Source organism: Paralichthys olivaceus, chromosome 11 (genome assembly GCF_024713975.1).
Source record: "Paralichthys olivaceus isolate ysfri-2021 chromosome 11, ASM2471397v2, whole genome shotgun sequence".
Lineage (NCBI taxonomy): Eukaryota > Metazoa > Chordata > Actinopteri > Pleuronectiformes > Paralichthyidae > Paralichthys > Paralichthys olivaceus.
Window position 1 is genome coordinate 2,235,459 of NC_091103.1, and position 27,970 is coordinate 2,263,428.

Sequence of the window (27,970 nt, forward strand, 5' to 3'; positions counted from 1 at the left end):
AAAAAAAAGAAGCTAACATAACACTTCAGCAGCTTCAGTAGGCGGACTAACACTTGCGGCGGAAGGACATGTGTACAGCTGGCCTGCGCGGAGGGATAGAGTATAAAGCAGGAGCGCGGTGGTGGGTCTCAGTATTGTTTGAGACATCAGCTGGGTGATGAGACAGACCTGTCCCTGCGTCTCGACTCTGTCTCTCAGCAGCTCTCCGTGGAGGACACAGTGTTCACGGTGAGGAAGCACCCGAGGGGACGGTGTCTTCGGGAGGACAGACATGTGTCCCATGGACTCGGACGTCCCGTTGGAGAAGACACAGGATGAGGACTAACGCCTCCAGACGAGTGTTGACAGTCGTGCTGCGTCCTTGTCATTGATGCTAACACGCTAGCTCGCTGCTGCTGCTTCGACATCCCGCTGTAACGCGTGAATTCCGGATCGAAGGCGGACGGAGCGGTTCGGTGTGAGCCCGCCTGCTAACGTCACCGACACCGTTAGCATGTTCGCAGAGACCCGCTGACTGGACATGGGCCGCGACGCTGGCTGCAGCCACAGGGTAACATCACAGTCGGGCTAGCTCGGTGTCCGCTTCGCCGTTGGCACGGTCACATGTCCGGCGGGCTTGGCATCATGTAGACTGTCCCCGTGGACAGCTCCGGTGACTGGTGACACTCAGTGTTAGCGGGCGAAGCCGGACGGCAGCTCTCCCACTGGGTCAAACACTGACAGCTGGCGCGGGTGAAGCTAAGCTCCGAATGGTCGCTGGTCATGCCCAAAGCCGTCTGGTCCGCGTGACAATACAAACATCCCGACCCACTCGCAGGGCAAGTGAATGCACCATGTCCTGACTGCATCTCTTATTCATGCAACGATCCGCATCAGAGCTACTTGACATGAAATAACTCGCTGTGCACGAAGCAGCATCGCCAGCACCGAGTGCATCATCCGCTCCGGGACGGTTCTGTGAAGAGGAGGGTCGACACTCGAGGCGTCAGCTGGACCGTTCGACCCACTCACAATGGAGACGGTGGGAGATTTCGAGTACAGCAGAAAAGACCTGGTCGGTCACGGAGCGTTTGCTGTGGTGTTCAGAGGAAGACACAGGAAGGTAAAGCAATGGCTGATGTTGTGCAATGTTTACTTCTCTCGTCTCCATCTTCTCTTCTCGCAGGAAATAAAAACAAGGAGGGCAGCTTCGTTTGTAAATCTGGGTCATTTAGCAGCAGTGCAGTTCTGCAGCACTGCATGTGGGCTGTCACCATTTTTCAGGGTGGTAATATTCACTGCCACTTTAATGACGACACATCCAGATGCAGCCTGATGTCATGTGCAGTACAGTGACAGTGGATTTCAGTGTTATTTCACCTGCCTGCTGTTGTGTAAGTTGTATGTGATCTTGGTTCATTCATGAAACGGATGAGTCAGGCAGCACTGAATGACTTGCTGACGTACTGAGGCAGGGTGGGGGGCTGAGGTGCAGTGTTTTTCCTTTGCCATGTTTAAAGGATGCGAGCCCTCCTTATGTAAGAGTGGCACAAGGTTCATTCCTACTGAAGCCACAAAACCTACGTCTCCATCGATGTAATGCTCAGAAATGGAATTAGATAGTTACATCTGAATAATTACATTTGAGTTGTGTGTAATTTTCTGTCACAGGACACGAGGATAGTTTGTTTGTGCGTGTGTGACAGAGATGCAGGAGGTGACATCATATTGCCCCCGTTGCTGCTGGGTTGAAACAGATGCTCCTGAATTGCTCAATGAAATCCTATGAATTCAAAATATAACTGGGAGCCTGGACACTGAACTGAATGGAGCACTGTAAACACAGTCACTCTTCGTTACATGACTCAGCTTCACTGGAACATGTAACCACACATTGCTCACATGCCCCCCTGTCATGTTTCAAACAGATGAGCCATGTGATCAACATATCATCTGCATGACCTCAACAGATCAAGCTCCACCTTGGAGGAATCGGAATTTTATTGTCACCTGCATGGATGACTTCATTGCTCAGACGGTGCTTAAATGGGCTCTTGTTACACTGTTATATCAAGTTATTATTAATATGCATAGGCTCAATGCAGATCAGCTAATAGAGTCAGCAGCTGTGTTTTTTTACATCAACAGTCAAAATCAAAGTTATTATTTAGTAAACTGATGTAAGCAGCTGTTATGGCATGTGGAGCATGTCAATTTTAGATATGTTAAAGGTTCAGTGTGTAGAATTTAGTGACATCTAGTGGTGAAATTTCATGTTGCAGCTGAATACCCCTCGGTGAAAACCTTCAGTTTTCATAAAAACTCAAATGGTGTTAAAAAAAAAACATAGCGGCCCCCGTAGAGAGGAAACTCTGTGAAAACATCATTAGGATTATTTTAAATTAAATTTCTGCCAATAGATCCCCTTCACCTAAATCTTACACACTGAACCTTTAAACCCTCCCCTGACCAGATTGACTTTCTCCAAGATATAGGAAGCGCTCGTATCGTTACCAGTGAGGCTTTTTACTTATGGCTAAGTGCGGTTTCTTTTCAAGTAGATAGAAAGAATAACAATATTTCATCAAACAACATTTCTCTTTCCTTGCATTTCTATGGATTGTGACCCATTTTTTTCTCTGGGTGTGTGTTGGCAGCTCAGTCACACTTGGCTGAACGGGTTGCCAGTGAGATGGGGATGGATGCTGCTCTGTTGGCCTTGTATTACGCCAGCCTCTAGGCGGTGTGCACCCGCAGAACAAGAACATCTCCTATTAACCTAGATTCATGTGGAAAGCATGTCGCTTTATTCTCAGAATTCCTTCAATGGTTGTCAACTTCATTTGACTTGTGTTTTTTCCTTAAAGGCATAGAAACAGTCAAGTACTCTGTTGGATCGATTTCCATGTCCTTAGTTGGATGTTTGCATGTGCAGCACATGTCCTGAGTGCCTGTCAGCTCACATGAGCTCCATAAGTCTCTTTATACCTGCTCTAGGAGCTCAACTGAAAATAGCTGCCCAGAGAAAAAATAGGTCCCTCTCCTCGAACTTAAATTTTAGCGTAAGCAGTCTGGCTAGTGTCTTCTCTGTCATCTGAGTGCCTCGTCATTCAGCATGTCATTCAGAGCAAAAGTGACCTGGTGTTACTGTGCCGGCTCAAATTTCTTACATCCTGCGAAGCCACCCAGCTTGGCTTTAAGTACACACACGTTGTGACTTGATCCACTCACGTCAAATGATATCAAAAAGGTACAGTCAGTAGGGCTGGGTAATATGGTTAGAACCCAACATTATATAATACTCATGATCTGAATATAAGTTTTTATCATGTCATTCAGAATCACAGTTTGACCACTCCCCTTCTCTCTTTTAAAAACTTAACAAAGTAAATTTAACGCAGATTACTTTTAACTGACTAATGTACTTTTATTAGATTACATTTTTACACCAGTAATTCTGCTTCTGCTTTGAAGTAATTGTACATTTAAATTGACTCTAGTAAAAGGTGTCCACAGACAAGGAGAAGCTGCAGCATCACAGCCAAAGTAGCACTTTTTATTTTTATTGGAAGTCAAATAATAATAAAAAAAAAAACAATTCAGATCTTAAAAATTACAAAAATATGAAGGAATAGATGGGTGGCTCTACCAAAGACTAATTGTTTGGTGTTAAGAGTAATAAGACTTTAATGGTTTGGCTCATGAGACATACTGACAGTTGTTATATAACTTGAAAATAATGCCTCAGGAGGAATACATATATTATGTGTGTGTGTGTCACATTATTAAAAAGTCTGTCTGTCAAGTTTTAATCTGTGACCTTTCTGTCCTGGTCTCTGTTCTACAGAAGACCGATTGGGAGGTGGCTATTAAGTGCATTAATAAGAAGAACCTGTCCAAGTCCCAGATCCTTCTCGGCAAGGAAATCAAAATCCTGAAGGTGAGCATGATTCCTCTCACTTACCTCCTCTGTGTGCTGCGAGAATGATTCACATTGACCTTGTGTGAGTCTGCACCTTTGACATAGAGGAGAGTTGACTTCCCTGCTAGAGACATCAATGGCAGGGATTCCATTAGCTGCTGTAGCCGAATTAATGCACACGCTAATGCATTTTGTATTCATCTCTGTTTTTACTCAGGAGCTGCAGCATGAAAACATCGTGGCACTTTACGATGTCCAGGTAGGACGTTTATCTTTTCTGCATTAAATGAAAGTTTACCAAGAGCATCCCTGTAATACACACTCAAAGTGCACTTTATTAGGAACACCAGGACACCATATTCATGCAATTATCCAATATGACAGTGGAGCAGGAGCAGTACCATGTATCAGTCCTGCAGGCCAGGAGCTTGAGTTTATGTTCATATCAAACATCACTAAGATGAAAAATGTAACCTCAGTGACTTTAATTGTGGTTTGACTGTTTGTGTCAATGGTCCAAGCTGGTGATGTGATCTTGTGGGGAATGTGTTCTTGACTCACTTCAAACCTTAATCACTTAAAGGGATAGTTCAATGAAAAATGAAAATGCATCTATCATCTACTCACCACTATGCACTGGAGGGGTGGGTGAAAGTGTTTGAGTCCACAAAACATTACTGGAGTCTCAGAAGTAAACTTTGTAGCAGCCGATACAATTGAAGTGGGGACTCCTCCTTCAGACATACAGTAGAGAAAACATAACATGCCTCCATCCTGCTCGTGTGGCGTCACCCCCCAACATTCAAGTTCCACTCGAAACAAGATCATCTGCATCGTGTTTTAAGCCTGAATATTCACTGATATCTTCCTACAAAGGTGCATTCACAGACCCTCGGGCACACTACGTCTGCTAGTTTATCTACTTCCAGTTGACATTAAGGCTTAAAACAAATGACCTTGTTTCGAGTTGAACATGAATTTCAGGGCTTGCAGACACTTGGGTGATGCCACACCCTGTGTTGACATGACAGAAATCCTCTCTGCCTCTGTTGTCTGTAACATTCACTGAGCTGGTCTGGTGCAGCTTTAGCCACAGAGTCTTCCTGTCCCTTTTCCCCTCCTCTGTATTGATCTGTCTGCTGGTAGCCAGTGTAATGGTGTGCATTTCTTCTTCGGTAGACCTCGGTGTATTGCATCCCCTTCGTGACTAAGTCCAACTGGGATCTACCACTTTTCTTTTTATCCCTTGTCATTGTTTCCATTCCTTATTCAAGTTCCTTCATTCATCAGCAGTTGTTGTTGTTGTTATGGTTGATTACACTTCCAACACGAGGCAGTTGCAAAAATGAAAATAACAAAATCATGAGACCTCGGAGTTAATACATCACTTCCTGCCTATGTCTGCGGCGCCCGGTTGCTCCACCTCTTGCCTGAATAATGCAGAGGATTTGATGCTATTGTGAACGTTTGTGCCGAAAACGCTGCGTTGAACAGGATTCCAGTAAAGGAATTTGATAGATGGCAAAGTTCAACCCAAATAACCAATTCATTTCCACTGTAGGGTTATGGCAGTAAAACTTCATATCAATTTGAAGATGTGACAAAGATATTTTAGTCATATCAAACAGATTTTGGTCCTGTGACGGTTATGTCATCTACATTTTTTCTTGGACTAGCAAAGCTTAAACCCAATTCTATATCACAATTTCTTCTGTGAGCTCACACAACTGACGGTTCACAGTGCTCTGTGTGTATAGTGGCACTATATTCACTAGGCTGCATTGTGACGGTGTGGACACTGAATAAACACTGAGTACAACTGCTCATGTCCCTTTGTACTTTAGATTTGTTTGAAGTAAGGTGTTAAAACACCACCGTACTATCTCAGGACTTTTTACCTCTGCAGATTTTCAGTGTACTGTATGCCTGACTTCAGCATCGTTGAATAAAGTTAAAATATATAGAATATTATTCTGTATTAATATAGAAAAATATCATTTTAATATATGGAGTTATTATATAAAGGTAACTATCAGTGATATTTGGTAGGTTCTATTTAAATCATATGTCGAATTAAACTAATAAGACATACACATGTTTAAATACATAATAATAATAATAATAATGTATGCGTCTGTTTTTTGTGAATGCTGTTAACTTCAGCTACCTTCCTGGCTCTCAGAAAAGAAGTGCACTGACAAAAGACTGCAGCGCTGGTGGTGGGAGTACGTGCGCCCATGACAGATTGAAGGTGTTTATTCACGGCACTTTAGTTTGTTGGAGCTCTGCTCGTTTGCTGCTTTTAATGACAGTCTAAAAGGCACAGCTGAGCAGCTCCAGGTCCTCCTTCATGGAGCTGCTAATGTTAAGCAAGCTGCAGCAGTGTGAGGTAGATGGGTCTAATTATAAGGTGTCCTATGTCAGAGCCCCATGACTCTCTCTCTCTCTCTCTCTCCTCTCATCATTCTGCACTGTGCAGCTCCACCACTGCAGATAATAGTTTATTCTTTTTCTGTTTTAACATTAAAACTTAATTATGATTTTCATTTGATTTCAGGCTGAAGATTCTTCACTGTCAATCCTTCAAAATGTCCCTTAAAATCATTAGGGCACCTTCCATGTGCCTTGAGGAGACCGTTGCGATATCACAGTCTCAGTTTTACTGTACAGTAGTATAAGTAGTGATACCCAGAATTTGTAGTTGATTTGTCCCTTAACCTGAATATATATCAACCATGTGGATTTCTTATTTCCTCTGCTCCTGATATAAACTGAACCATAAATAAATCGGTGGAGATTGGTGTTGTTGTAAAAGGTAAACGGGAGAAGAGGGAGGTGGACTTTGTTTATAAAGTGTTTGAGTGAAATTGCTCTTGAGGAACATTGTGTTCTTGCCAGAGAGGGGCCCCCCCAGCCCGGTGTGTGTTTTTGTGAGTCCTAATTACACAAGGTATTGAGGCAGAACTGACATGGAGAGGGCTGAAAGGAAAGAGTGGCAGTACATGTTCTGGGATACTTTCAAGGGGGGTTTCTGGAGCTCATTGAGTTTTCCTAGAAAACTTGTAGTATGAACCTCCCTGGTCTCTGTCCAACATTCCTTTACAGAGATTTGCTTTCCATGTATTTAACAGGCTGGGACAAAAAAAAATCACATGAAAAGTTACTGCTCACTAAGGCACAGTCACACACTTGTGCCTTTTTACACTGAAATCGCCAGTCGACCAGTTTGTCCTTGTCTTCAGACTGATGTTCAGTTGCTAGCTGCTGTACAGAATGCTCTCCTCATTTGTGTGTTAAGAATGTGGCCTCATCAGCATATGTGTCTGAGTCACATAAGAAAAAAACAAATAATCCTGACCTTTTGTCCTCAGAACATAACAAGTGTTCCATGTGTCATCTGACATTGTGTGCTGGTGCTATGACAAAGTGCGGAATACTTGCCACTTGCGTGACAAAAGCACGTCAGCTCTCCATAAATGCTTAACCCCTCCTCCTCTCTTGTAAACACACAAGCACGCACATATGCAACCACGCGCACACAGTCTCCCCAGCTCCTCCACCATCCCATCCCCCATGTTGTTATATAACTTTTCACTCCTGGAGTTGAAGTGTGACGCAATATCTGAATGAATAACCAGCAACACTGTTGTTGTTTTGTAGCTCACACTGACCCTTGGAAGTTCTGAGTGCTTTTGTGCCACATATTTTTCGGTGCCTGTGTATTGTGTTGTTCGATTTCACATCTCGGGATAACAAAAACATCCTCTAAATCCAACCTACAGATTTGGTTGCTTGCGAAACAGCTTCTTCCTGTTGCATGAGTGTGACATGGTTATGATGACAGGGGTGTTATTTATATCATAGTTGTTTTGGAATGTTTATGCTGGAAGGGAATGTTTTTGAGACCAAGCTCTCATTTTACAGCAACTCATCAATGTCCAAAGTCCAGTAGCTTTATTCCAGATGTGGCCCATGTGTGACAGTGTGTCCTCTCCAGAAAACATTAGTTCTTGTAAACACGTTGATCACTTGTCAATTTCATTACTGCTACTCTCTCAAAGCCCTCACAAGCAAAGGCCGCCCTATGTGCCTCCGTCCCCACCTGCCTCTTGAAATTCATCTCGCTTCTTGACTTTTAGGCAACAGACCAAACTGGGGAAACTGCAGCCGCCAGATAGTTGTTAAAGTGCCAAAGCACACTGAATGAAATGTTCCTCCAAGCAGCAGGTCTTCTTAAAATGACCCTCAGTCGCTGATGTTTGTCGATTCAATTTTCTTCCATGACACTCACACGTTTGTGTTGATGATGGCCAAGTTGTGTGTGTGTGTGTGTGTGTGTGTGTGTGAGATGGAGCAGAGGTGTCCCTGGCCTCATGTTGACTCTGCTCCCATCCCCCCTCTTTTCCAGACTGCACAATACAGCCTCATTATGTAATCCCTCCCCCTCCCCTCTATACACATGCATATTCTCGGGCACATACAGTCAAGAGTGGATACTGGTGGCCCATCCCCCACAACCACCTGCCCCTAATTGGAATATCACAGTATAGAGTGTGTCCTTTCACAAACGTAACACAGAACCGACTGAAAATACTTCCACCATGTCCATACTAATACTTTTCTTTTTGTAAATGGTGTTTTTTGGTGTTTTAAAGACCTTTTTAAAAGGTTATTATTAGGACATCTTGACTCTGGATGTTATGAGACACATACAAACACATCAGGGTTAAAGTGACCACAATGATCCAGAATCATGGTTCAACATCATCGCCTGTTATAGACTTAACTGGTGTTTTTTTGATTATGGTTTTTCTAACATTGCATGCTGGCTTTTTCAGACGTTTGTTAAAGGTCCATTGTGTAAGATTAAGGTGAAGGGGATCTATTGGCCACTCTGTTCACAAATGGACTCAAGTGGACTAGTCAAGCTGGCAGGGAAAAATCTGTTTAATGTCCCAATTATGGGGACATTTGTGTTCAAACGTACAGCTCCTGTGGGTAAAATCTAGATACGTTCAGGGTTACAGTGCATTATAGGATTGGATAAGACTTGAGCTACTTACCAACCACACAAACAAGCTCTTTAGCATAGGGTCTGACGTCAGTTGACTTGCACAGTGTCTGAACTAGTGGTCACATTGTGTTTGAAGTGAGCTGAGACCGTGAGAAATTCTGGATTGCCTTTTGTTGGATTGTTCTACTCCTAAGAACAGAATTAAAATCCCTCTGGCTGTGATTCATTGCTTTCGATTCCATATACATTCACACAACAATATTCTGTAAGACTGATCCACCAAAGCGGTATTTGGATTTTGGACGTATTAAATCCCTCATTAAACACTATACCCTCTCAAAGGAGCAAGCATCAACTTCATAGCTTGTATAAATACTAGTACTACGTTTAAAGCCTAAATACTAAAATAATACTGAGGTTTGATTTGCTGGGAGTTTGGTCATTTACCAAAACTTGATTGGGTCTGTGATGGAAAAACTCCTTATGTTTACATTACATAATATTACATTTATTAGGTGTCCACCTTATGCAAGGTAATAGATTTATAATCATTAACAATAACTATCTAACAATTTACATTGTAAGAACTTCTCTTAGATCCTAGGAACCGATGTCAAACTTGAGCTCCTCTGCAATATTTCGAAATATAGTTTGACTTCCTGACTAGTCTAAAAAGATTTAACGTTTTTAATATGTTATCAGTCTAATTAATAAAGTGGTATTGGAAAAAAACAAAACTTTTTATTCCTGATTTCAGTCACAGTGTCTCAGTACTTGGTAGGTTAAAGTTTGGTGGTTTGATACAGAATTAAAGAAGCATTGTAATATTTCTTACTATAACAACTGTATAAAATGTGTGTGAAAAAACCTTTAAAAATTAAATACTCATAACAGTTAGTTATTTAAATTCCTTTAGGATGCTTTACTAAGCCATTAACCACCATTTGTACTCATGGAGTACATACAGTTCTTTGAATGCAATATACAAATACAACTCTTAAAACATGTTTTGAAAAAGCCCCGGTGGTCATAAATAGCAAGTGCTGGTGTTGTGTACATTGGATTTTATCCAGTTTTTTCCTGTGTGGTGGAGCTGACAGCTGCTCCAGGATAAATGGCTTCTGTAACTGATTCTGTGTCTCTTCTGTTCCAGGAAACGCCCAACTCTGTTTTTCTGGTCATGGAGGTAAGCATAGAAACGTGACTGTGTGTATATTTCCAGAACAGATGTCATATACTCTTCACAACAACAATTAGTCACTTGACTGGGTTTTCTTCATTAAAGTAACTCAAGTGATGACATATTATAAAATGCAGTACATGCACTAATTACCACTAAGTACCACTCTAAATATTTATTAAAGGGCAGTTGTTTACCTCCAATAATAGTTGTCTTCCTCATTTGACAGGCTGCACTGATCTCACCCTCACATTTTGTCCACATTTCCTCTTTTATCTTGTTGAGAGCCTCAGCTCGGCGTTCCCCGGCTCCCTCCACTAGTTTGGTCCCACTCTCTCAGCTGACTGCAGGCTGAAAAACACACCTCAAGTTACTCACTAAAAATACACGCCTCGGCTTTCTAAGAATCATGTTCCTCGAAAGCCTTTGACTGAAATCTTATTTTATTTTGACTTGACTTTAAGACCAGCCCTTTATTTTCATTTCTGCTTTAAAAATGACACCAGGATCTCTCTGCAGCAGATTAAGAATCATAACTTCATTCAGTCTCACTTGTCTGTTCTTATCCACTCAGCAGCTCAGGTTTTCTTAACTCACCACCACAACAACAGCATCGGTCTGTTTTTGTCCCTCTTGAGAAGTAACTGCATTTTAGGAGAGGTTGTCAGCAAAGATAAAGCAACAGTCTTTTAGCAGATTAATTGTTGAGGCTGCAAGTATCTCGGCTAGGATTTCAACAAACACTCCTGCACATCCACAAAGACACACTGAAACAGATACATACCCATGATAACTAACTTCTGAGCATGATATTGTTAAACCTTCAATTGTTGTGGTTAGTGATTATGTGTGTGTGTCCCCCCCCCCCCCCACAGTACTGTAATGGAGGTGATCTTGCTGACTATCTGCAAGGTAAGCATCACACACATCTGTCTGACACACACACACACACACACACACACACACACACACACAGACAGATTATCAAAACAGAGTTACTAATGCTGCAGATGAGGAAAATCCCAGAGTCTACAAGTGTTGTGAATGCAGGGTTAATAAAATGTGCACACTTAATGTGTGAGGGATAGCTTGTGGAATATTGTAAATCGGTATTATGTTGGGATGTTAAAGAGCATGATTGTGTATGTGTGTATGTGTGTGTCTTTGTGTGTGTGTGTGTGTGTGGGAGAGAGGGTGAGTGTTTGTGTCTCAATTTTTTCTACGTGGGGGATGTGAGAGTGTGTGGGAACCACTGCAGCTTTGTACAAAGACTTCCTTCTCTAGTTCAGAGCCTGCTAGCACACTGTTTATCATTGTGATAGTTTATAACAAAGGTCAACAGTTCTGGTTGAGGAGGAACAAGTCAGCTTCAGCTGAAATGATAAATAATGGGTAGAGAGGTTTAAAAGTTTGAACGTTGTTTCTGAGACACTTTTTATTCTTATTTGATGAAATCTTTTTGTCCTGATAGCCCTCAATAAAGTTGTCTGGGGGGGAAAAATAAATAAATGTGGCCCTTGCAGGACTGAACATGATCATTTAATTCTGACCAAATTAGATGATTTGCTGGCTTACCTGTCTGTCGCTAACCGACCTGCCTGCCTGCGTATGTATTGGTGTCATCCACTCTGTTACCGTGACATCCCAGTATGTTTGTCGTACATTGGGACTTTAGTTATGTAAAATAGTCAGAGGCTGTTATCCCCATTGCTCTCTCTCCACCGGTTCAGACAGTGGTTCACCTGTTGGAATCTCAAATCCTTTCAAATGAATGGCAGTTTGCCAATACACCTCTTAGATAACCACCGGTGGTTAAAAGCACAGATTGTGCTGCTCCCTTATCACTGTACTTTTGCATAATGTCCCATATGTCCACAGTTTGCAGAGTGGGTCATGGTCAGAGCCATCAGAAGTAGAGTAGTCTAGCAGCCTGTGCTTGAGTGACGCTGGTGGTTGTGTAATAAAACCACAGAGTTCATACAGTGCTCGCACCCTACTAGCTCCTCATGGTGAACTCGTGAATCCCAGGGACTGTTCTTATCAGTGGAGGGCTGCTGTGTACACTTTGAGTTTCAGTAGGTGTTTCATAAGGCATTGAACACCACGTAGGTAATCATCACAATTCATAATATAAAAGGATCTTCCTTGTGAATGATTCTACAAATTGTTACACCACCTTTCCATCTCAGAAGTTGGTCCACTGTGGTGGGCAGAGAGCAACTTACTCCTCATATCCTAGATTCATGTTGGTATTCTTACTGATTTGATCAATGCACACACTGCAACCACAATGGCTTAAGAGAGAAAGAGGGAGAGAGAGGAATCCTCTTAGTTTCACAGCAGATTAGACTTATTTCACTACCACTAGGGGATAGGACCTTCACTGCCCTAATTTACACTATTTACCTCAGGATTATTACTATAATATGCTAATTATAAGATTTAATCTACTGAGGCTAATAAGTACTTTCTGTGGAACAGCAGATGTTTTTCTTTCTAGTGTAGAAATAATGAAGGAGCAGCCCCAGTACAGAAATAACATGTCCACTCGCTCATACATGTTTTTGTCCTGAAATCTTTCACTTGCCTTCTGTTAAGGCAGCAGTGCTGTGCTTCATAAGGCAGCTGGAAGCACCTGAATGAGATCAATAGAAAAACCTTAAGATGCTTATTCAGAGTAAAGAGATCTCAACTTGTTGCATCAGCAAATGTCTTCTGAATGACAATCCTGGGTGACTTTCCATTTTGTCTCCCCTCTTCTTTAGCTAAGGGCACCCTGAGAGAAGAAACACTGAGGGTTTTCCTGCAGCAGATTGCTGCTGCCATGCGCATCCTCAACAACAAAGGAATCATCCACCGTGACCTGAAACCTCAGAACATCCTGCTGTCGTACATCGGCCGCAAGAAGTCTACCATCAGCGGCATTCGCATCAAAATAGGTAACAGAGTCAGAGAGAAAGAGTCCTCTATAGTCTTGTTGTGCACCTTTTCATGAAATCCTAAGAACTTTGTGGTAGCTACTCTCTGTACATAGATTTATACATTCTAGATTGTATATGCTTGTTTATCTAGAGTCTTAACAACTAGAATAAAGTATATTTCCAACCTTTCAAATGCTGACCTAGCTGTAACTGTGTGCTAAAATAAAAACCGTGCACTTCCTAAAAGTCATGCTGTCTGCAAGTGGCCTGCAATGTGTTTGGTCAACAGTGGCATGAGAGGCAATCACACTGCATAGTGGCTAAACATGTTTATGTAAATGACCTTGACCATCAGGCAAATAGCTCTTCGTCGCCCAACACTGTATTATGTTTGTTGTCATAACAACATTTACTAACTGGTTTATTTCATATTTCTGTCCTGCAGCTGACTTTGGCTTTGCACGGTACCTCCAGAGCAACATGATGGCTGCCACGCTATGTGGCTCACCCATGTACATGGTCAGTGTGTCTTACTGTATATGTTGTGTGTGTGTGTGTGTGTGTGTGTGTGTGTAGAATTGCTGTTTAGGTCAGGCCTTTTTGAAATTACCTGTCAGCTTTCTCAGCAGTATGTTACATAACTCCTAATTACTGTTGAGCTTAACTTGTGACCTCCTCACCCTCAGGCCCCAGAGGTAATCATGTCCCAGAACTATGACGCCAAGGCCGACCTCTGGAGCATTGGGACAGTCATCTACCAGTGTCTGGTTGGCAAGCCACCATTCCAGGTCAATACTTAGTGCAACAAAGTTTAAAAGTGACAAATGTGTTTGTAAATGTGTGTAAGTGTGAATCTAATTTCTATGTTCATCTTTTTAGGCCAATAGTCCCCAAGACCTGAGGATGTTCTACGAGAAGAACAAGAGTCTACAACCTATGTAAGCCACAGAAGCTGTTAATGAAATATCTCTGCTTGCATCTGTTTTGGGATTGGTTGTTGTCTTTTGGCCATTTGATCCTCCACTTTGGTCCTAACTGAAGTTTTTCACAGAAACCAACAATAACCAGACAATGAAGCCTACTGAGTTTGGTGATCCTTTAAATGTTTCTCTTGTCCCACTGGGACGTTGACATTTTGTAAACAAATAGATATTTTCCCCAGACATCCGAAGACTTTATCAGATCCATCTGGCACAGTGTGACACGCATTGAACTTGAAATATTGTTGTTTTTGCAGCCTTCAAAAAAGAAACTAATGTACCCATGCTCTCTTTACCCAGCATCCCGAGAGAGACTTCCCCACAGCTTGGCGATCTTCTTCTAGGGTTACTGCAGAGGAATCAGAAAGAAAGGATGGACTTCGGTGAGTGCCAGCATATTAAATTTTACATGCCACATGTATCGTTGGTTTCATATACTTTGTGTCCTGATCTTGTAACCCCTCCCTCTACAGACACATTTTTCAGCCATCCTTTCTTGGAGCCATCACCCACTATTAAAAAATGTAAGTACCGAGGTGTTGTTCCTGAGAAGCACAACATACTGTTCTACACATTCTCATATTCCAGCATGAAAACACCATTAACTGTGTATTTGCCACAGCATGTCCGGTGCCGGTCCCCAGCGCCACCAACACCGTGACGGATTGTTCCTGTGGCAGCTCTCCATGCATTCGTTACAACTCTCCTCCTGTGAGTCTGATATTACTTTGTATTAGAAATCCTTATTCAGAGGGGATTACACCTTCTGTGCTTGTTTGCTCCAAACAGTACTGAAAGAAAACTGTGTCGAAAGGGGGAAACTGACAGAGCCTTCTTAGAATTTCACACATAATTTTACAAGCTGAATTATCGCATATCGAATCCTTCACAACCAAGTTTACAGATGATTGTTGTGAGCATAATGTGTCCCCCAGAATAAATGCCACTGTGCAAAGAGATTGTTATAACGAGCAGATCGATCTCACAGCAGCAGTGAGAATTCAGGGCCAGTCACTTTGTTAGGATGTCAGTATTCTCTGTAACTATATGATTACATTAGTTTGACAGTCAGCACTGCCTTGCTTGGAACTCTTGTAATTTCATCATTCAGGAGCCGCACTACAACATTGTTCTCTGTCTCTGTCTGTGGAAACAGTCTCTGCCAGACATGCAGACTCTTGCAGAAGATGGACTTTCTTCCCCTCCGCTCGGTCCTCCCAACTTCCTGCAGCTGTCCAAAGAGTCTGCAGGAAGTACCAGCAGCAAGAACTCGTCCTGTGACACTGACGACTTTGTCTTAGTGCCTCACATCTCTAATGACAGCTGTAAGTTCTATGAGACATACTGTGCCTACACCTGTATTTCCTTTTGTTTAACTCACCACATTATTAGAAAGGGAGTTGGTCTCTTTTCCTGCTTGCACTTTATGTCCGTTGATATTGATATATATATATATATATATATATATATATATGGACAAATTGATGAAAGCTGGTTCACAAACAGTATCAACAACATGTGAGTTGTGGACCCAAAATAAACACATTCATTTACATGTCCAATATATGAACAGATGGACGTGCAAGATCGGTTCTGTACAAGGATGCAGATGTCTTGAAACATACCACATCCACAATACAGATAGACTGCAGTCTCATTCAGTACCTGCCAGTGACACACACACACACTCACAAACACACACACACACACACACACTCACAAACACACACACACACACAAGCACATGTCACTAAATCCGCAGCCTGTAAATTAGACAGCTGCTAAGCATTTCATGTTGTAATTGTAGACTACAGTCCACAAAGAGTAGGCACGCACACTTACCCTCTTGACTGGTAAAATGAATCCTCGTGATCTGCACCTGCTGCAACACACATGCACACACACCTGCTGGTCCTCCACTCACACAATCAACTAAGAGCAAAGCTTTGTTGGCATTTAATTAGCTAATAACTGACGATGGTGCATCATCATTTATTAGTTCTTGGCGCAGCTCTTTATACCACCCTCATTCTTTCTTTTCATTACTTCTGCAGATGACCAACCAATGGGAGCTGGTCGTCGGCCGTCCAGCGAGTTCCTCATGTGTGGAGGGTGAGTGCCATGCCGTCTTTGGAATCAACTTGAAATTGATCTTATAATGTTTTTTTTTTTTCAATTAGTTGATATAATAATGAGCCAGTGCTCAAAGCCATAAACAAAAGGATTAAGGAACCCTGGCACAGTATTAGTCAGCATCAAAACTGTTGCACACAATAAAATACGCTGCTTGGCTTTCCGGGTGAGACTTGGTGAATGGCAGAATATAAACTAGCTTAATTCTTTCCATAGGTAACGCAATTCATTGATTATCATCTGTTAAGCTCACTAATTAACACATTATTTCTTGTTTCTCTTAATCTTTCTGAAAATTGTATGGTTTTATGAGGTTACGACAGATAAGATGCAGCTTCAGTTGAAGCAGGTCAGTGTACAGAGTCATAGGAAAGATTGTGTTGGTGATAAATATCCTTTGTGCCTCCGTGGTGGTCACAAGTCTCTGGTACTATTTTGGATCCTGAAATATTTGGCAGCCCCACCTCTGATGGGTTCACCAGACTCAGAGTAAAAATACACTGACAATGCTATTGAAGTGTGACATGGTGCTGCAAGTGACACACTGCCTTTAAGAATAGATGATTTGACCTTACACACATACACATGATGTCACGTGTTCTCATGTCAATGATACTTCCATTGTTTCTTGGTGCTACTATTTCTGTCTCTCGGACTACCAGTAAAATAGCCTCGCCTGTGCTCTCTGTCCATTTGACCCCTGAATCTGCACGATAAGTGAGTTATGAATCAGACCAGCCAAACAACAGGGTGGTGCTGTGATAAATAAAGTACGCGACTCACCAAGGGCTGTGGGATAAGAATAACTTCACACAGCTGCCAAAACTCATCTGCAGTAACAGAGTGTGACTGTTATTACGGTGCCTCAGCTGTGTTGTCTTGGTTAGCTCACAGGTTCTGCAACCACAGTAAGAAGAGTTTACCCCAAATACACATGAAACTGACTTCATCTTCGGTTAATCCCCTGCTGTTCCATTTTATGCAGCACGTGAAATTGGTTTGAAATTTAGCTTTAGGTCAAATATGAAAAGTTGAAAATGCATACATTACAAGATAGGCTATTTCTCTCTCGGAAAGTCCTGGCGTCTGTTACTTCTTTGTTTTTGTTTATTCTCTTTCCTGGTTAGGAAATATAAAGCTGGCATTATTCTCTTTCCCTTCTGCATTGCCAACAACACAAACAAGCGTTGGTCAGTTTGTCAGTACATTCACTACTTTGTCCGTGACATTCAGCCCAAATCCTATTGGCTCCCACTGAAGATGCAAATCTCTGGTTTTGCATTGTTTTCAAATATTAGTCTCGGTAATTTACTGCCCAGCAACGGAATAACACTTTACCTCTGCACATGTCAACAGCCTCAAGCAAAACAGTTCCCTCCTCTCCGTTCCCTCTTAATTGCACCTGCTTTTGATTTTGTTGCTGTTCTGTCAGACTCATCCTTCTACAACTCTTTAATGCCATCTGTTCTCCACTCAACGGCTTTCACCATACTAATAACACGCTCCTACATAAATTAGGTAACCATTGACACGAGACAAACCTTTTATTTTTTCTTCAGTTGCCCCTTACAATTTAGAAACAAGAACATTGCTATCCAAGAACCTTGTTAATCCTCTGTCGTCTTTTTGCCCTATTTTGATTGGTGACAAAGAAGAAGAAAGAGGCAGGAAGAGGGACAGAAAATGGGTTCAGGAAGATGGAGATAAGAGCAGGGTGGCTGGAGGGATGTCATTGTAAAGGAAAACAAAAGATAAGAAAGGGGACAAGAGAGTCAAGGTAGGGAAGTGAGGGAGATAGATGAGGAGAAAGAGAAATGAATATATGCTAAAATGGTTTAATCCCCCATCCCCCCTCTGCTGTTCACTGACTTACAAATCCTCTCTTGATAATGAGGGAACAGTTTTCCACTCCATGTTGAGCTTTGACTTGGATCAATAAATCCTTTTTACAACCTGGACAAAAAATAGCCTCGATCATGGGCTACAGTATCAAATGTCATTCTGATCAGTGTTGGATGTGTGGAGCAGGACAGCACATGGTGAGGTTTACATCTCAGAACTGCAGATTCTGAGAAAGAAACTGCTCCCTGGTTCTTTGTCTGGACTTGTCTTTGCCTCACGTGTCCGCCTCTTCTTTCCCCTGTAGACCCACCCAGGCTTCTCATCATTACATAACACTGGTTTCCAACTGGTGCTTTGCTCTAACGGCCATTTCCTGCACCACTCCTCCTATTTTTGCATTCAATATGTAGGCAGAGGCCCGGTGTGGTGATGAGGTCATGACTTTGTGTTCTAGAACATTATGTCTCCTCTAGAATAACAAAGGAATGCAAATTAAGCTGTCTCTTTTCACTTCCCCTCCTGTGTCTGCTGTACACAGAGAACCAGCCTTTGCATGTGCCGTTCGTTGGCCCTGCCTCCAACCCTTCCCCCAGCAGAATAAGCTTGAAGCCGATTGGTCCTGCCTTTGTGTTTACAAGGAAGCCCAGCCCCCTTTTTGCACCCACTGACTCCCCTCATGATCTCCCAGGATACACTTAGTCCCTAAACCTGCCTCCATACTAAAGTAAACAAAGACCTCGGGGCTACAGAGACAAAGTCCCTACTTTAAGAATTATTCTGTCCTGCTCATTACTCGAGCAGCAGTCCTCTGAAGATTAAAATAGTTATTGGCAACCTGAAGATGTCCTGCAGTTATGGAAGTATCAGCAGCCTTCTGTGGACTAGCTAACCGTGCGCCTCTCCCGGTTCGTCCCTTCCAGGCAGCCGCAGCCCACCCCAGGACAAACTCCCATGGTGTCCCCACGGGCCGAGACCACCCCCATCCCTGTTCCCACCCAGGTCCGCAACTACCAACGGATCAAGCAAAACCTCTCCAGCAGCCCTACCACCACGCTCTACGGCTCCCCCAGGTAAGAGCTGCCTCTGCTGGGTCTGAGGCTGATGTCAGTCCTGTCTGGACTCTGCATGATTTATTTATTCCTCACGGTCATTAGTAATCAAACACCTGGAATGAGCACCTGTTTGCAGAACTTGTGACTAATGTTTAACTCAACAATTATTGAAGAGAAGTTTTAGGAGTGACTCATGTAATGAAAACCCAGGATGTTATTTCATCAGCAGCAAAGTTGGACTAATATTACATCAGCCTGAATTTGTGACTTCCCGACCTGTTCCTGGGAGGATTGTCTGAGGTTTCGTGTGGTGACAAAGCAGATGGGAGGGAGAAGAAGAGAGAAAGGGGGTGTGGATTGTAATCAGCTGTACTGTATTGGTGATGTGCTTGTTATTTCAAAGCTCTGCTGTGCTGGTGTCTGTATGTGTTCTACCGGTGGTTTATTTGCGTTGTCATCTGCCATTTGTTGTGGTTGTAGCTCTGAAGATTAGGATTAATGTCTGAAGATAAATACCTTGTTCAGTCTATGTCTCTGGGGGTTAGAGTCAACGTCTCTCTCACCCCTCGCTCTGCTTCTTTGTTCACCTGTCTCGCTCCTGAGCCCGTCTGTCTTGTCAGTCTGTTCAGGGTAAGATTAGAGCCTCTTCAACATTGTTTTTCTCACTGTATGGAGCAACAATATGGCAGGTAGAAACTCTGAGGGAACTTCTTTATTTACCTTCACTGTATAGATCTGAATAATGCTCTGTCAAACAAGCAATATTATCTGTCAGTTTAACAAATCCAGCATCTCGTGCTACTAAGTGTTTAATTTTGTTTCTCAGTTAAGTCGCTTAAAAGTCAGTCTGGTAAATGTACAACAACTCACTGCAGATTTTGTGGGATGGAAATGAGCTGTGCAAATGAGCATTTTCCACAGCAGAGGTTCCCACACATTCTTTGTTTCTGTGTGACTCAGATCTACTCTGTGTACAGCGCTCGCAGAAGTAACAGGTTGTATTTACTAAAAAAACTGAAACCCTCTCAAAAAGGAGAAGCTTCTCAAGTGGTTTATGCTGGAGCATAAACATGTACTGCTAAATTATTATTTGATCATTGATAATTAATTTAACTCTTTTAGTTGGTTAATGTTAAATAAAAGCATTTTTCTCATATCTGTGTATGTGTGTTCTCTAGGTCTGGCACAGTGAGGCGCTCCAACACTAGTCCAATGGGGTTTCCCAAAGTGGGCTCAGGGTCCCCCAGTTCTGCAGATGTCCCTCAGACAGTGGGCCGACGCCTCTCTATCGGCAGCTCCCGGCCATATTCGCCCTCGCCTCTTGGTAAGGTCATGTCTAGACATATCTTCAAGCTCATCGGTCTATCAGTAACACATTCTGGACGTGAGCTGGACATGTATCGAAGCTCACAATTTGAAAATCACTCTGTTTTCAGTGGGCACCATCCCAGAGCAGCTGGGTCAATGCTGCTGTCATCTGCAGAACCTTGAGCCTCGCAGCCGGAGCTCCTCAGGAGGTCAGTTCACGGGCAAAACCCTCAGCTGCTCCCTACAAAGCCCAAATGTGGTCACTTGCTTTAGCTTTTAAGTTGAATAAATCAGTGAGTTATTAGCAGTAGCTCCAGTAAATTGTTTTGATCCTCTTCTCTGCGTCATGACTCTGTTATTGTCAAAGTGCATGAGTCACCATGAGTCAAGGTCCTTTTTAAAGTATCTGACGCCGCTGTTACATTCACGCCTCAGACGTATCACAACATCAGAACTGTTTGTGGCGAGAGGACTGCTGTCATGGTGACCATTTAAAAAAAAAAAAAAAAGAAAAGAAAAGGGGGGGGGGCGCAACAATGTACTGTCTGAAACAAAGCCTCAGTCAGACAGACAGCAGGACTTTGTCCCCTGAGATAGAAAGTCTCAAAACCAACCAGATTTTATGACCAACACAGTCTGTGAGGAAAGTCTCAGCACTATTTACTTTGTTGAATTGTCAGAAAAAGTTTGATGAAGCAAAGCTCTTAAATGTGTCATCAGAACTACAGCTACAGTTGAGAGACAACAGGGGACAGAAAGTGACATCTCGTCTGACCACAGAGGATGTTAACAAAGATGCACTGTCCATGGTCAACCTTGTTTTATAATTATTAACTGTTTATTACTCTCTTGTTGGGTTGATTATGAGAGGATCGAACTAATTTAGAGTTTTTCTCTCTACCTTCTTCAGGTTCCCCTGTCCCGTCCTCCCAGCTCCTGGGGGCTCGGCTCCAGAGCGCCCCCACGTTAACTGATGTCTACCAAACCAGGCAGAAGCTCCACAAGCAGCTGTCAGACCCCGTTCAGCCTTCCTCCTCCTGCAGTCACTCACCTCAGCTCGGCAGACCGGCAAACCTTGGCTCCTCACCGACCAAGCTGCTGGGCTCCTCGCCCCGCACGTCCGACTGGCTGCAGAAGTCCCCGCTGCCCACCATTATTGGTTCTCCTACCAAGGTGAGCACAATGATTGGCGAGTCAGCAGATGGCCAATACTACTAATAAAAATGAACATGTAATTGAGGTTTTCTCTAAAATTCTTTTTCATCCAGATCATTTTGGCACCGTTTAAAATTCCCAAAACGCAGGCGTCCTGTAACTTGATGGCGCTGGCAGACAGCCCTGTGCCCACAAAGACCGTAGCAGATGCCCGGGATATCTGTGCCCACCACTGCAGCCCGTACGTCACCGGACGGCCAGCTGCCCCTGAGGCCAGTAGGACCTTTGGCAGGTGGGTCTCACTGAAAAACACATCTCATGTCTCCATACATCTCAGCCTCTACCTTAACTTAAGGTAGACTGATACATAAATATACATGAATGGATTGTTATTGTCCATGATGCTATAGCTGATCAGAAGTACACTTATTGGTACTGTGACCCCTCCTCTGTGCTTCTATCTACCATGTGACGTCAGTTATTCTGCGTTTTGATGTTGTGCTGACGTTGCCTTTGGTTTCCCTGCAGGTCTGTTAGCACAGGTCGTCTGTCTGAGCAGCCAATCAGAATCAATCTGGGCGGACAAGCCTATCAGGGCAGCACTGACAGCTTGAACACAGAGCGACCAATGGACACAGGTATGAGTATATTGCTGCACAAACTCTGAAAAGTATTTTACACAGATTGTGTTAGTTATCTTGTATGTGTTCATCCAAATGAAATATCTGCTATGAACTACTGTTACTTCATACAGTGCAGTGTTATATATGTATATGAAATGTCAACAACAGTGTATAAAAGAGATTCTCTCTGTTTTGTATCCCCAAAGCCCCTGCAGGTCCCATTGGTCTCGCTCAGGGTGGGTCAGCGAGTCCCCGTACTGTTCTCTTCACTGTGGGTTCACCACCTAACAGCAGCACTCCTCCAGCTTGCAGCCATCTGTGCACCCGACCACGTACCACGTCTGGTGAGGACCCTTCACCTTAGCACAGCTAGCGTGCAAACAAATGAGCTATTAACAGCTAGAAGGAGGAAAAGTTAGTTTGCCTCAGTTAGCTTACGTCAGTAGTATTTCTATCATGATTTGTTTTATGCTCTTACGGCCTGAAGTCAGACCCTGTTGATAAAGTGTGGTACTGCAGCAGAGTTTTGATAACAAAGGTTAAATGTGCCTCTTCTCTTTTTGTCAATGTCAAAAGTGGGATCCAACAGTTCAGCTGGTTCCCTCTGCTCCACAAGCGGTCGGATCTATGTCGGTTCTCCCCCAGGCATGACCATAGGCACCTCTCCTCCAGGAGGCTTTGGGGGTGGGCAGGCTGTCCCTGGGGCAGATGGGGCCCCGAGCAGTCTGCGCTATGTCCCCTATGGGACCTCCCCTCCGAGCTTGGAAGGATTCATCACCTTCGAAGCACCTGAGCTGCCTGAGGAGACTCTAATGGAGGTGAGAGAGACTAACCTGGTTTCTCCCTCAACATGGAAGTTCCTCAGTTAGCCGCTCAGTGAATCATTTATCTGATTTTACATTTCATCTTGATGTTTCCTGCTGCAGCGTGAGCATACAGACACACTGATGCACCTGCGGATGATGCTTTCTTTCACTGACTGCGTGCTGGAGATGGCGGCAGTTCGTGCCGGTGGGACGGAGCTTGGAGTGTCAGCTGCGTCCCTCTACCCTCCCCAGGACAGTGTGGTTGTGGACCAGATCAGCCAGCTCAGCAAAGAGTGGGGGTAAGAAATGACCAAAGTTTAGACTTCAGTCTTTGATAATGTCACGCAGTCTTATTGCGCCTGTTGTTCAGTGGTGCTGCTGCAGTGCTGACCATGCTTCTTATATACTGTGTTGTGCTGCCCTCTACAGGCAGGTGGAGCAGCTGGTTCTCTACATGAAGGCTGCTCAGCTGCTGGCCTCCTCCCTCCATCTGGCCAAGGCTCAGATTAAATCAGCCAAGCTCAATCCTTCCACTGCTGTCAAACAAGGTGAGGACATCTCAGTCTTCATCTCCTATGAGTGTATTATACTGTAAACTGCTGTTCACCCACTTCATCAGCAGGAGAATGTCACCATGGTTTTGTGTATGAAACATATTTATGTCTAGGTATACTGAACCTCTTCCCTTTCTTCTCTCAGTGGTGAAGAATCTGAATGAGCGTTACAAAAGCTGCATCTCCCTCTGCCGGCAGCTGACTGACAAACTCAACCACTTCTTCTCTGATAAGCAGCGATTTGTGGATGAGATCAACAGCGTCACTGCAGAGAAGCTCATCTACAATCACGCCGTGGAGATAGTGAGTGTCCGACACAGCACGGAAACCCCAAAAACCTTCCAATCTTAAAGATAGAAAAGAAATTAAGCATTACGTGTCATTTGTTTCGAACAGTATGTTCAGTAAATGTCTGCTGCTGTGTGCCAGGTTCAGTCAGCAGCTCTTGACGAGATGTTCAAGCAGACGGAGGATATAGCTTACCGCTACAGCAAGGCCGCCATGCTGCTAGATGGCCTGTCCAAGATCTTACAGGACCCCACTGACATTGAGAATGTCGTCAAATGTGAGTACAAAATACACTCTCCGACCTACACACACATCTGAGCAGCTGTATGAACAGAGAAGTTGTTAAGTGGCATGTACGAGCACTAGTTGCTCTCACAGATCTTCTTGTACTAAGATACAAACTGATGGGTACATGTACAACCAGTCTTCCCATTCCCAACACTTAAAGGGATAGTTCACCCAAAAATGAAACTTCACTCATTATCTCCTCACCCCTATGTTGATGGAGGGGTGGGTGAAGTGTTTATCAGTATGGAGGAAACTAATAACTGTTTTACTCCCGTTTTCTGCAACAGCTTTTATTAATAACATCTTGTTTTGTGTATTTTCCCCGCAGACAAGGCCAGTGTGGACCGCAGGATCTCAGCCCTCTGCTACTGCACTGTCACACTCTATGAGTAGCAGAGCTCACATAAACACACACACACACACGCACACACACACATGCACGCAAGCACGCACAGGGACCACGTCCTAAGACTATTGAGAACCATCCTCACAGAGCCGCTGTTCCCTCCTGTAGCAGGTCAAGCACTTTTTCATTTGATAGGTTTCATCTGTATTTATCATCGGTTCTTTTTATCGGCTGCATCACAGAACGAACTGTAACAAGTGACTGATGCAGAAACTTACAACCAAAGATGACCACGGATCCAGAAACAAAAGGCTGAAACCAGATGTGGACATAATTCATGCACTTTGATGCGCATGTTCTTTTATCAAGGATTTTAATTTGTGTTTTTTTTTACCAGAAGAAAAGAGAGTGGACGCAAACGTTTTGAACTTGAACAGACTCAAGCTCCACATGAAGCAGTTCATCTTTTTTAAATGCTACTTACTATGTGAAATCAGTGGTTATCAACTCTGTTTAAGTTGTTATTCTTATTTATTGGTTCAGAAGAACATGGGTGTTTGAGTCTCCTGCCTGTCTTGAAAACCTAAAGTATTCAAGTGGAAGGAAATGGAGGAAAAGCAAAAGGCTTTGGGCCGTGCACTGTAACAGATCCAACTCGGAAACAACACGGACATTTACACAGAACACGAGATCCTGTTACAGAAACACACAGTCACGAGAGCAAACAGTTGGTGGATTTTGGATTTATAATTGCTTTGTTTTTATTTTTCTCATGTTTTGGGGTCAAGCACTTTATAGTGGACTGAGAGTCGGAGATGGAGGAGTCCTATAGGTAGAAATACGAAGGCAGGGGATGGGTTTTCTAATCACTCCTGCTTTCACACTCAAGACTGAATTGCTCTGTGTTCGTGAGCATCAAATCCACTGCATACATTTCCCATAAGGCAGAGCATCCTGGGAAAACAGGGCAGGGAAACGGTGCTCTCTGGCAAAACATGTAGGCCACACCTCAGCCTTTTGGGGCAGTGACTATCAGAGATTAACAAGATGCTTGATAGAACTACTAACCTGGACTTTAAATACTCACAGTTAAAGGGGCATTCCACTGATTTCTCAAATTAGAATTCATTACAGGGAGTATTACATGGTCTGAAAACAATTGTGTAGTTTCCTCTGTAATTCTGTCAGCAGCTCTGTCATGTCAGACAAAATAACCCATGATGATGTCATCACTGCTGATACCTCTATGATGATGTCACCAAGGTTGTCTTGAATTGGCCTCGAAAAAACCCACTTAATAACTGTGGTGTGGAATTTCTCAGCTAATATATTATGGTAAATAAATGAGCTTGACCCATCACACGAGGGCTTATAACTATACTTTCAGCCCCTGCTGCTTTGAATTTGTATTTAAACTTTATCTGGCAGTTCACCGACTTTATGGAAGTGTAATATACTAAATTGGTGGAATATCCCTTTAATTCTAGATCCATTAAGCGTGTCGAGCATGTGAAGAATGGTCTACAGTTTCGTCATTATAACACTTCTACCTTATCTGCTATTGAGAGGATGAGATTGTTCTTAAACATGAAATAAACATCTTTTTTTAAATAGTTTGATAAATGGACTAAAACCAAGCGGCTGGGAAGCTTTGATCGGCTCGAATCAGCTTCATGTTGCACTTTGAATTCAGAACTGTCGCTCGTGACAGCAAGTAGAAACAACGGCTCGGCGTTTGTCACATCCCTCGTTTCCCTTTTTTCCACGGTGACTTGTTGATCATGTTGCTCACAGCGAGGAGGGGTTAAGGTGAATTTGATGACGGTTCACTCTGCTCACATTGTCACAGGGTCTGTACGTTCAGGTATTCAGCAGAAAGCCGCAAGCTGAGAACCACTGCAGTGGTATCAGACTCTTCTCCTGTTCCAGTGCTAAACAGCAAGACATGTTCACTGTAAACCCCCGATCGAGTGAATTGCGAAACTGAGCGGTCATATTACTTGACGAGTTACCTGAACAATAAGTTTCAATCTACTAAAAAAAAAAAAAAATACTACAGCTTTTTTTTATGTTTTCTCAGTATCTGTAGCTACTTTTTAACAAAACTTGATGTTTGCAAACTTGTAAATATTTGTATGTTCATGCGATGAATCCTTTCTCCTTTTTTGGGGAGTGGTGTGTGTGTGTGTGTGTGTGATTGCGAGATCATAGTTTTGGGCCTGTCGGTGATTATGCCATCAGACAGGCTGCCTGTCAGTCAATGAGCACAAATCTTTATATGTACATAGATGAATTTGATACATTTTATTCATGTCTGCCAAGGGGTTTGATAAAGAAACCTATTGTGGCACAACAGGGGTGTGCCAACAAATAAAACTAAAACTTATGGCAGCTCTGAAACTTCCCAGAGAACTCTTTCTACCAGGACTGTTCATTGTTGAGACCAACACACACACATATTTGTTTGGTGAATCTTATGAAATTTTCTGAAATAAGTGTGATGTCTTCAGATTTTGTGCTCATTTCATAAAATTTTGTGAGACTTGATTTGTCACAATCTTCACTGCCTAGTATCCACGTAGTCCCTCTGCCTCCCCTCAAGTCTACTGCTGTCCTCCCAACAGTGTATGTACTGTATGTATCTATGAGTGTGTGTGTATATATATAAACACACACATGCCAGGTGTGCATTAAGGCCAGTAGTAAACAGTAAAAGATGGAAAAGGAGCTACCTTCTTCTTGTGAAAGCAGACATAGGCCTACTCCTGTACAGCTGTTAATACATTGTTTTTCTATGTATGTCAATCTGTGTGTATTCATCCATTCACAGGCACCAGTGGACTCTGGGCCTGTTTCTCTGATGTACTGTTTTTTTTTTTTTTCTAGAAATATTTGGGTTTCAGTTTCCCTCATCCACATGAAGCCTGTCACTGCACACTGAGTGAGGAGGGAAACAAATATATAGCTGATGTAAACCCACCTGAATCTTTTCTCTGTTCCATTGTGTCCATGAGCTGTCACTGAAGATGGACTGTTTTAGACAAAGCATGGGTACCGACTGTATGTCACCCCCTAGAACCTCTAGAATATCGAATGTATGTGCCCTGTTGTTTTGCGCCTCTCCAGCTCGATTTGAATGCATTTTGAAGAACCCCACTTTCAGTCACAACCCTGAAAATGCAACAGCTTTCCAAGTGCAGATTTTTTTTAAAGAGAAATGTTAACGTTATACTTGTGTCTCCCACCGATGGGTGTCTCTCTTTGTTCTTTATGGAACTCAAATACAGTCTTTGTTATTAAAGAGAGGAAAAACAAAGACCTCTGCCTGTGTTTTTATTTTATTCTCGATACCGTGCAGCTTAGTGTGGGTGCAAAGTTCACAACTGAAAAAGTAAATAAATTAACTTTGAAAGAGATGTCAGATGAGTAGTAGTAATTAGAATAATGATGATTATAATTACAAATGATTCAACATTATGTTGAATGTTAAGCTGCAGTTCTATTGTTGTACATAAACATTAATTTGAAGCCTTATAAAATGTAATATTCGTGACAGTGAAGAGCAGTTTGAGTGAGAGA

General features: G+C 42.9%; 1 protein-coding gene across 2 annotated transcripts; it reads left to right on the plus strand.

Moving 5' to 3' along the window:
- Positions 1-27: 27 nt before the first annotated feature.
- On the plus strand, positions 28-27,707 carry ulk2 (unc-51 like autophagy activating kinase 2). Of its 2 annotated transcripts, none has more exons than XM_020103981.2 (27): positions 28-1,102; positions 3,827-3,919; positions 4,119-4,160; positions 10,069-10,101; positions 10,971-11,007; positions 12,861-13,034; positions 13,462-13,535; positions 13,703-13,804; positions 13,896-13,954; positions 14,297-14,379; positions 14,470-14,520; positions 14,619-14,707; positions 15,153-15,321; positions 16,051-16,108; positions 18,892-19,041; positions 20,202-20,347; positions 20,460-20,540; positions 21,242-21,504; positions 21,600-21,778; positions 22,015-22,124; positions 22,316-22,453; positions 22,686-22,927; positions 23,036-23,214; positions 23,345-23,463; positions 23,615-23,772; positions 23,899-24,034; positions 24,374-27,707. In XM_020103981.2, the coding sequence occupies exons 1-27, from the start codon at positions 1,013-1,015 to the stop codon at positions 24,436-24,438; spliced, it is 3,120 nt and encodes a 1,039-aa protein (XP_019959540.2). In that variant the 5' UTR covers positions 28-1,012; the 3' UTR covers positions 24,439-27,707. The 2 variants fall into 2 exon arrangements, with proteins under 2 accessions (XP_019959540.2, XP_069390053.1); XM_069533952.1 differs by having other exon boundaries at positions 132-1,102; positions 21,636-21,778.
- Positions 27,708-27,970: the final 263 nt, after the last annotated feature.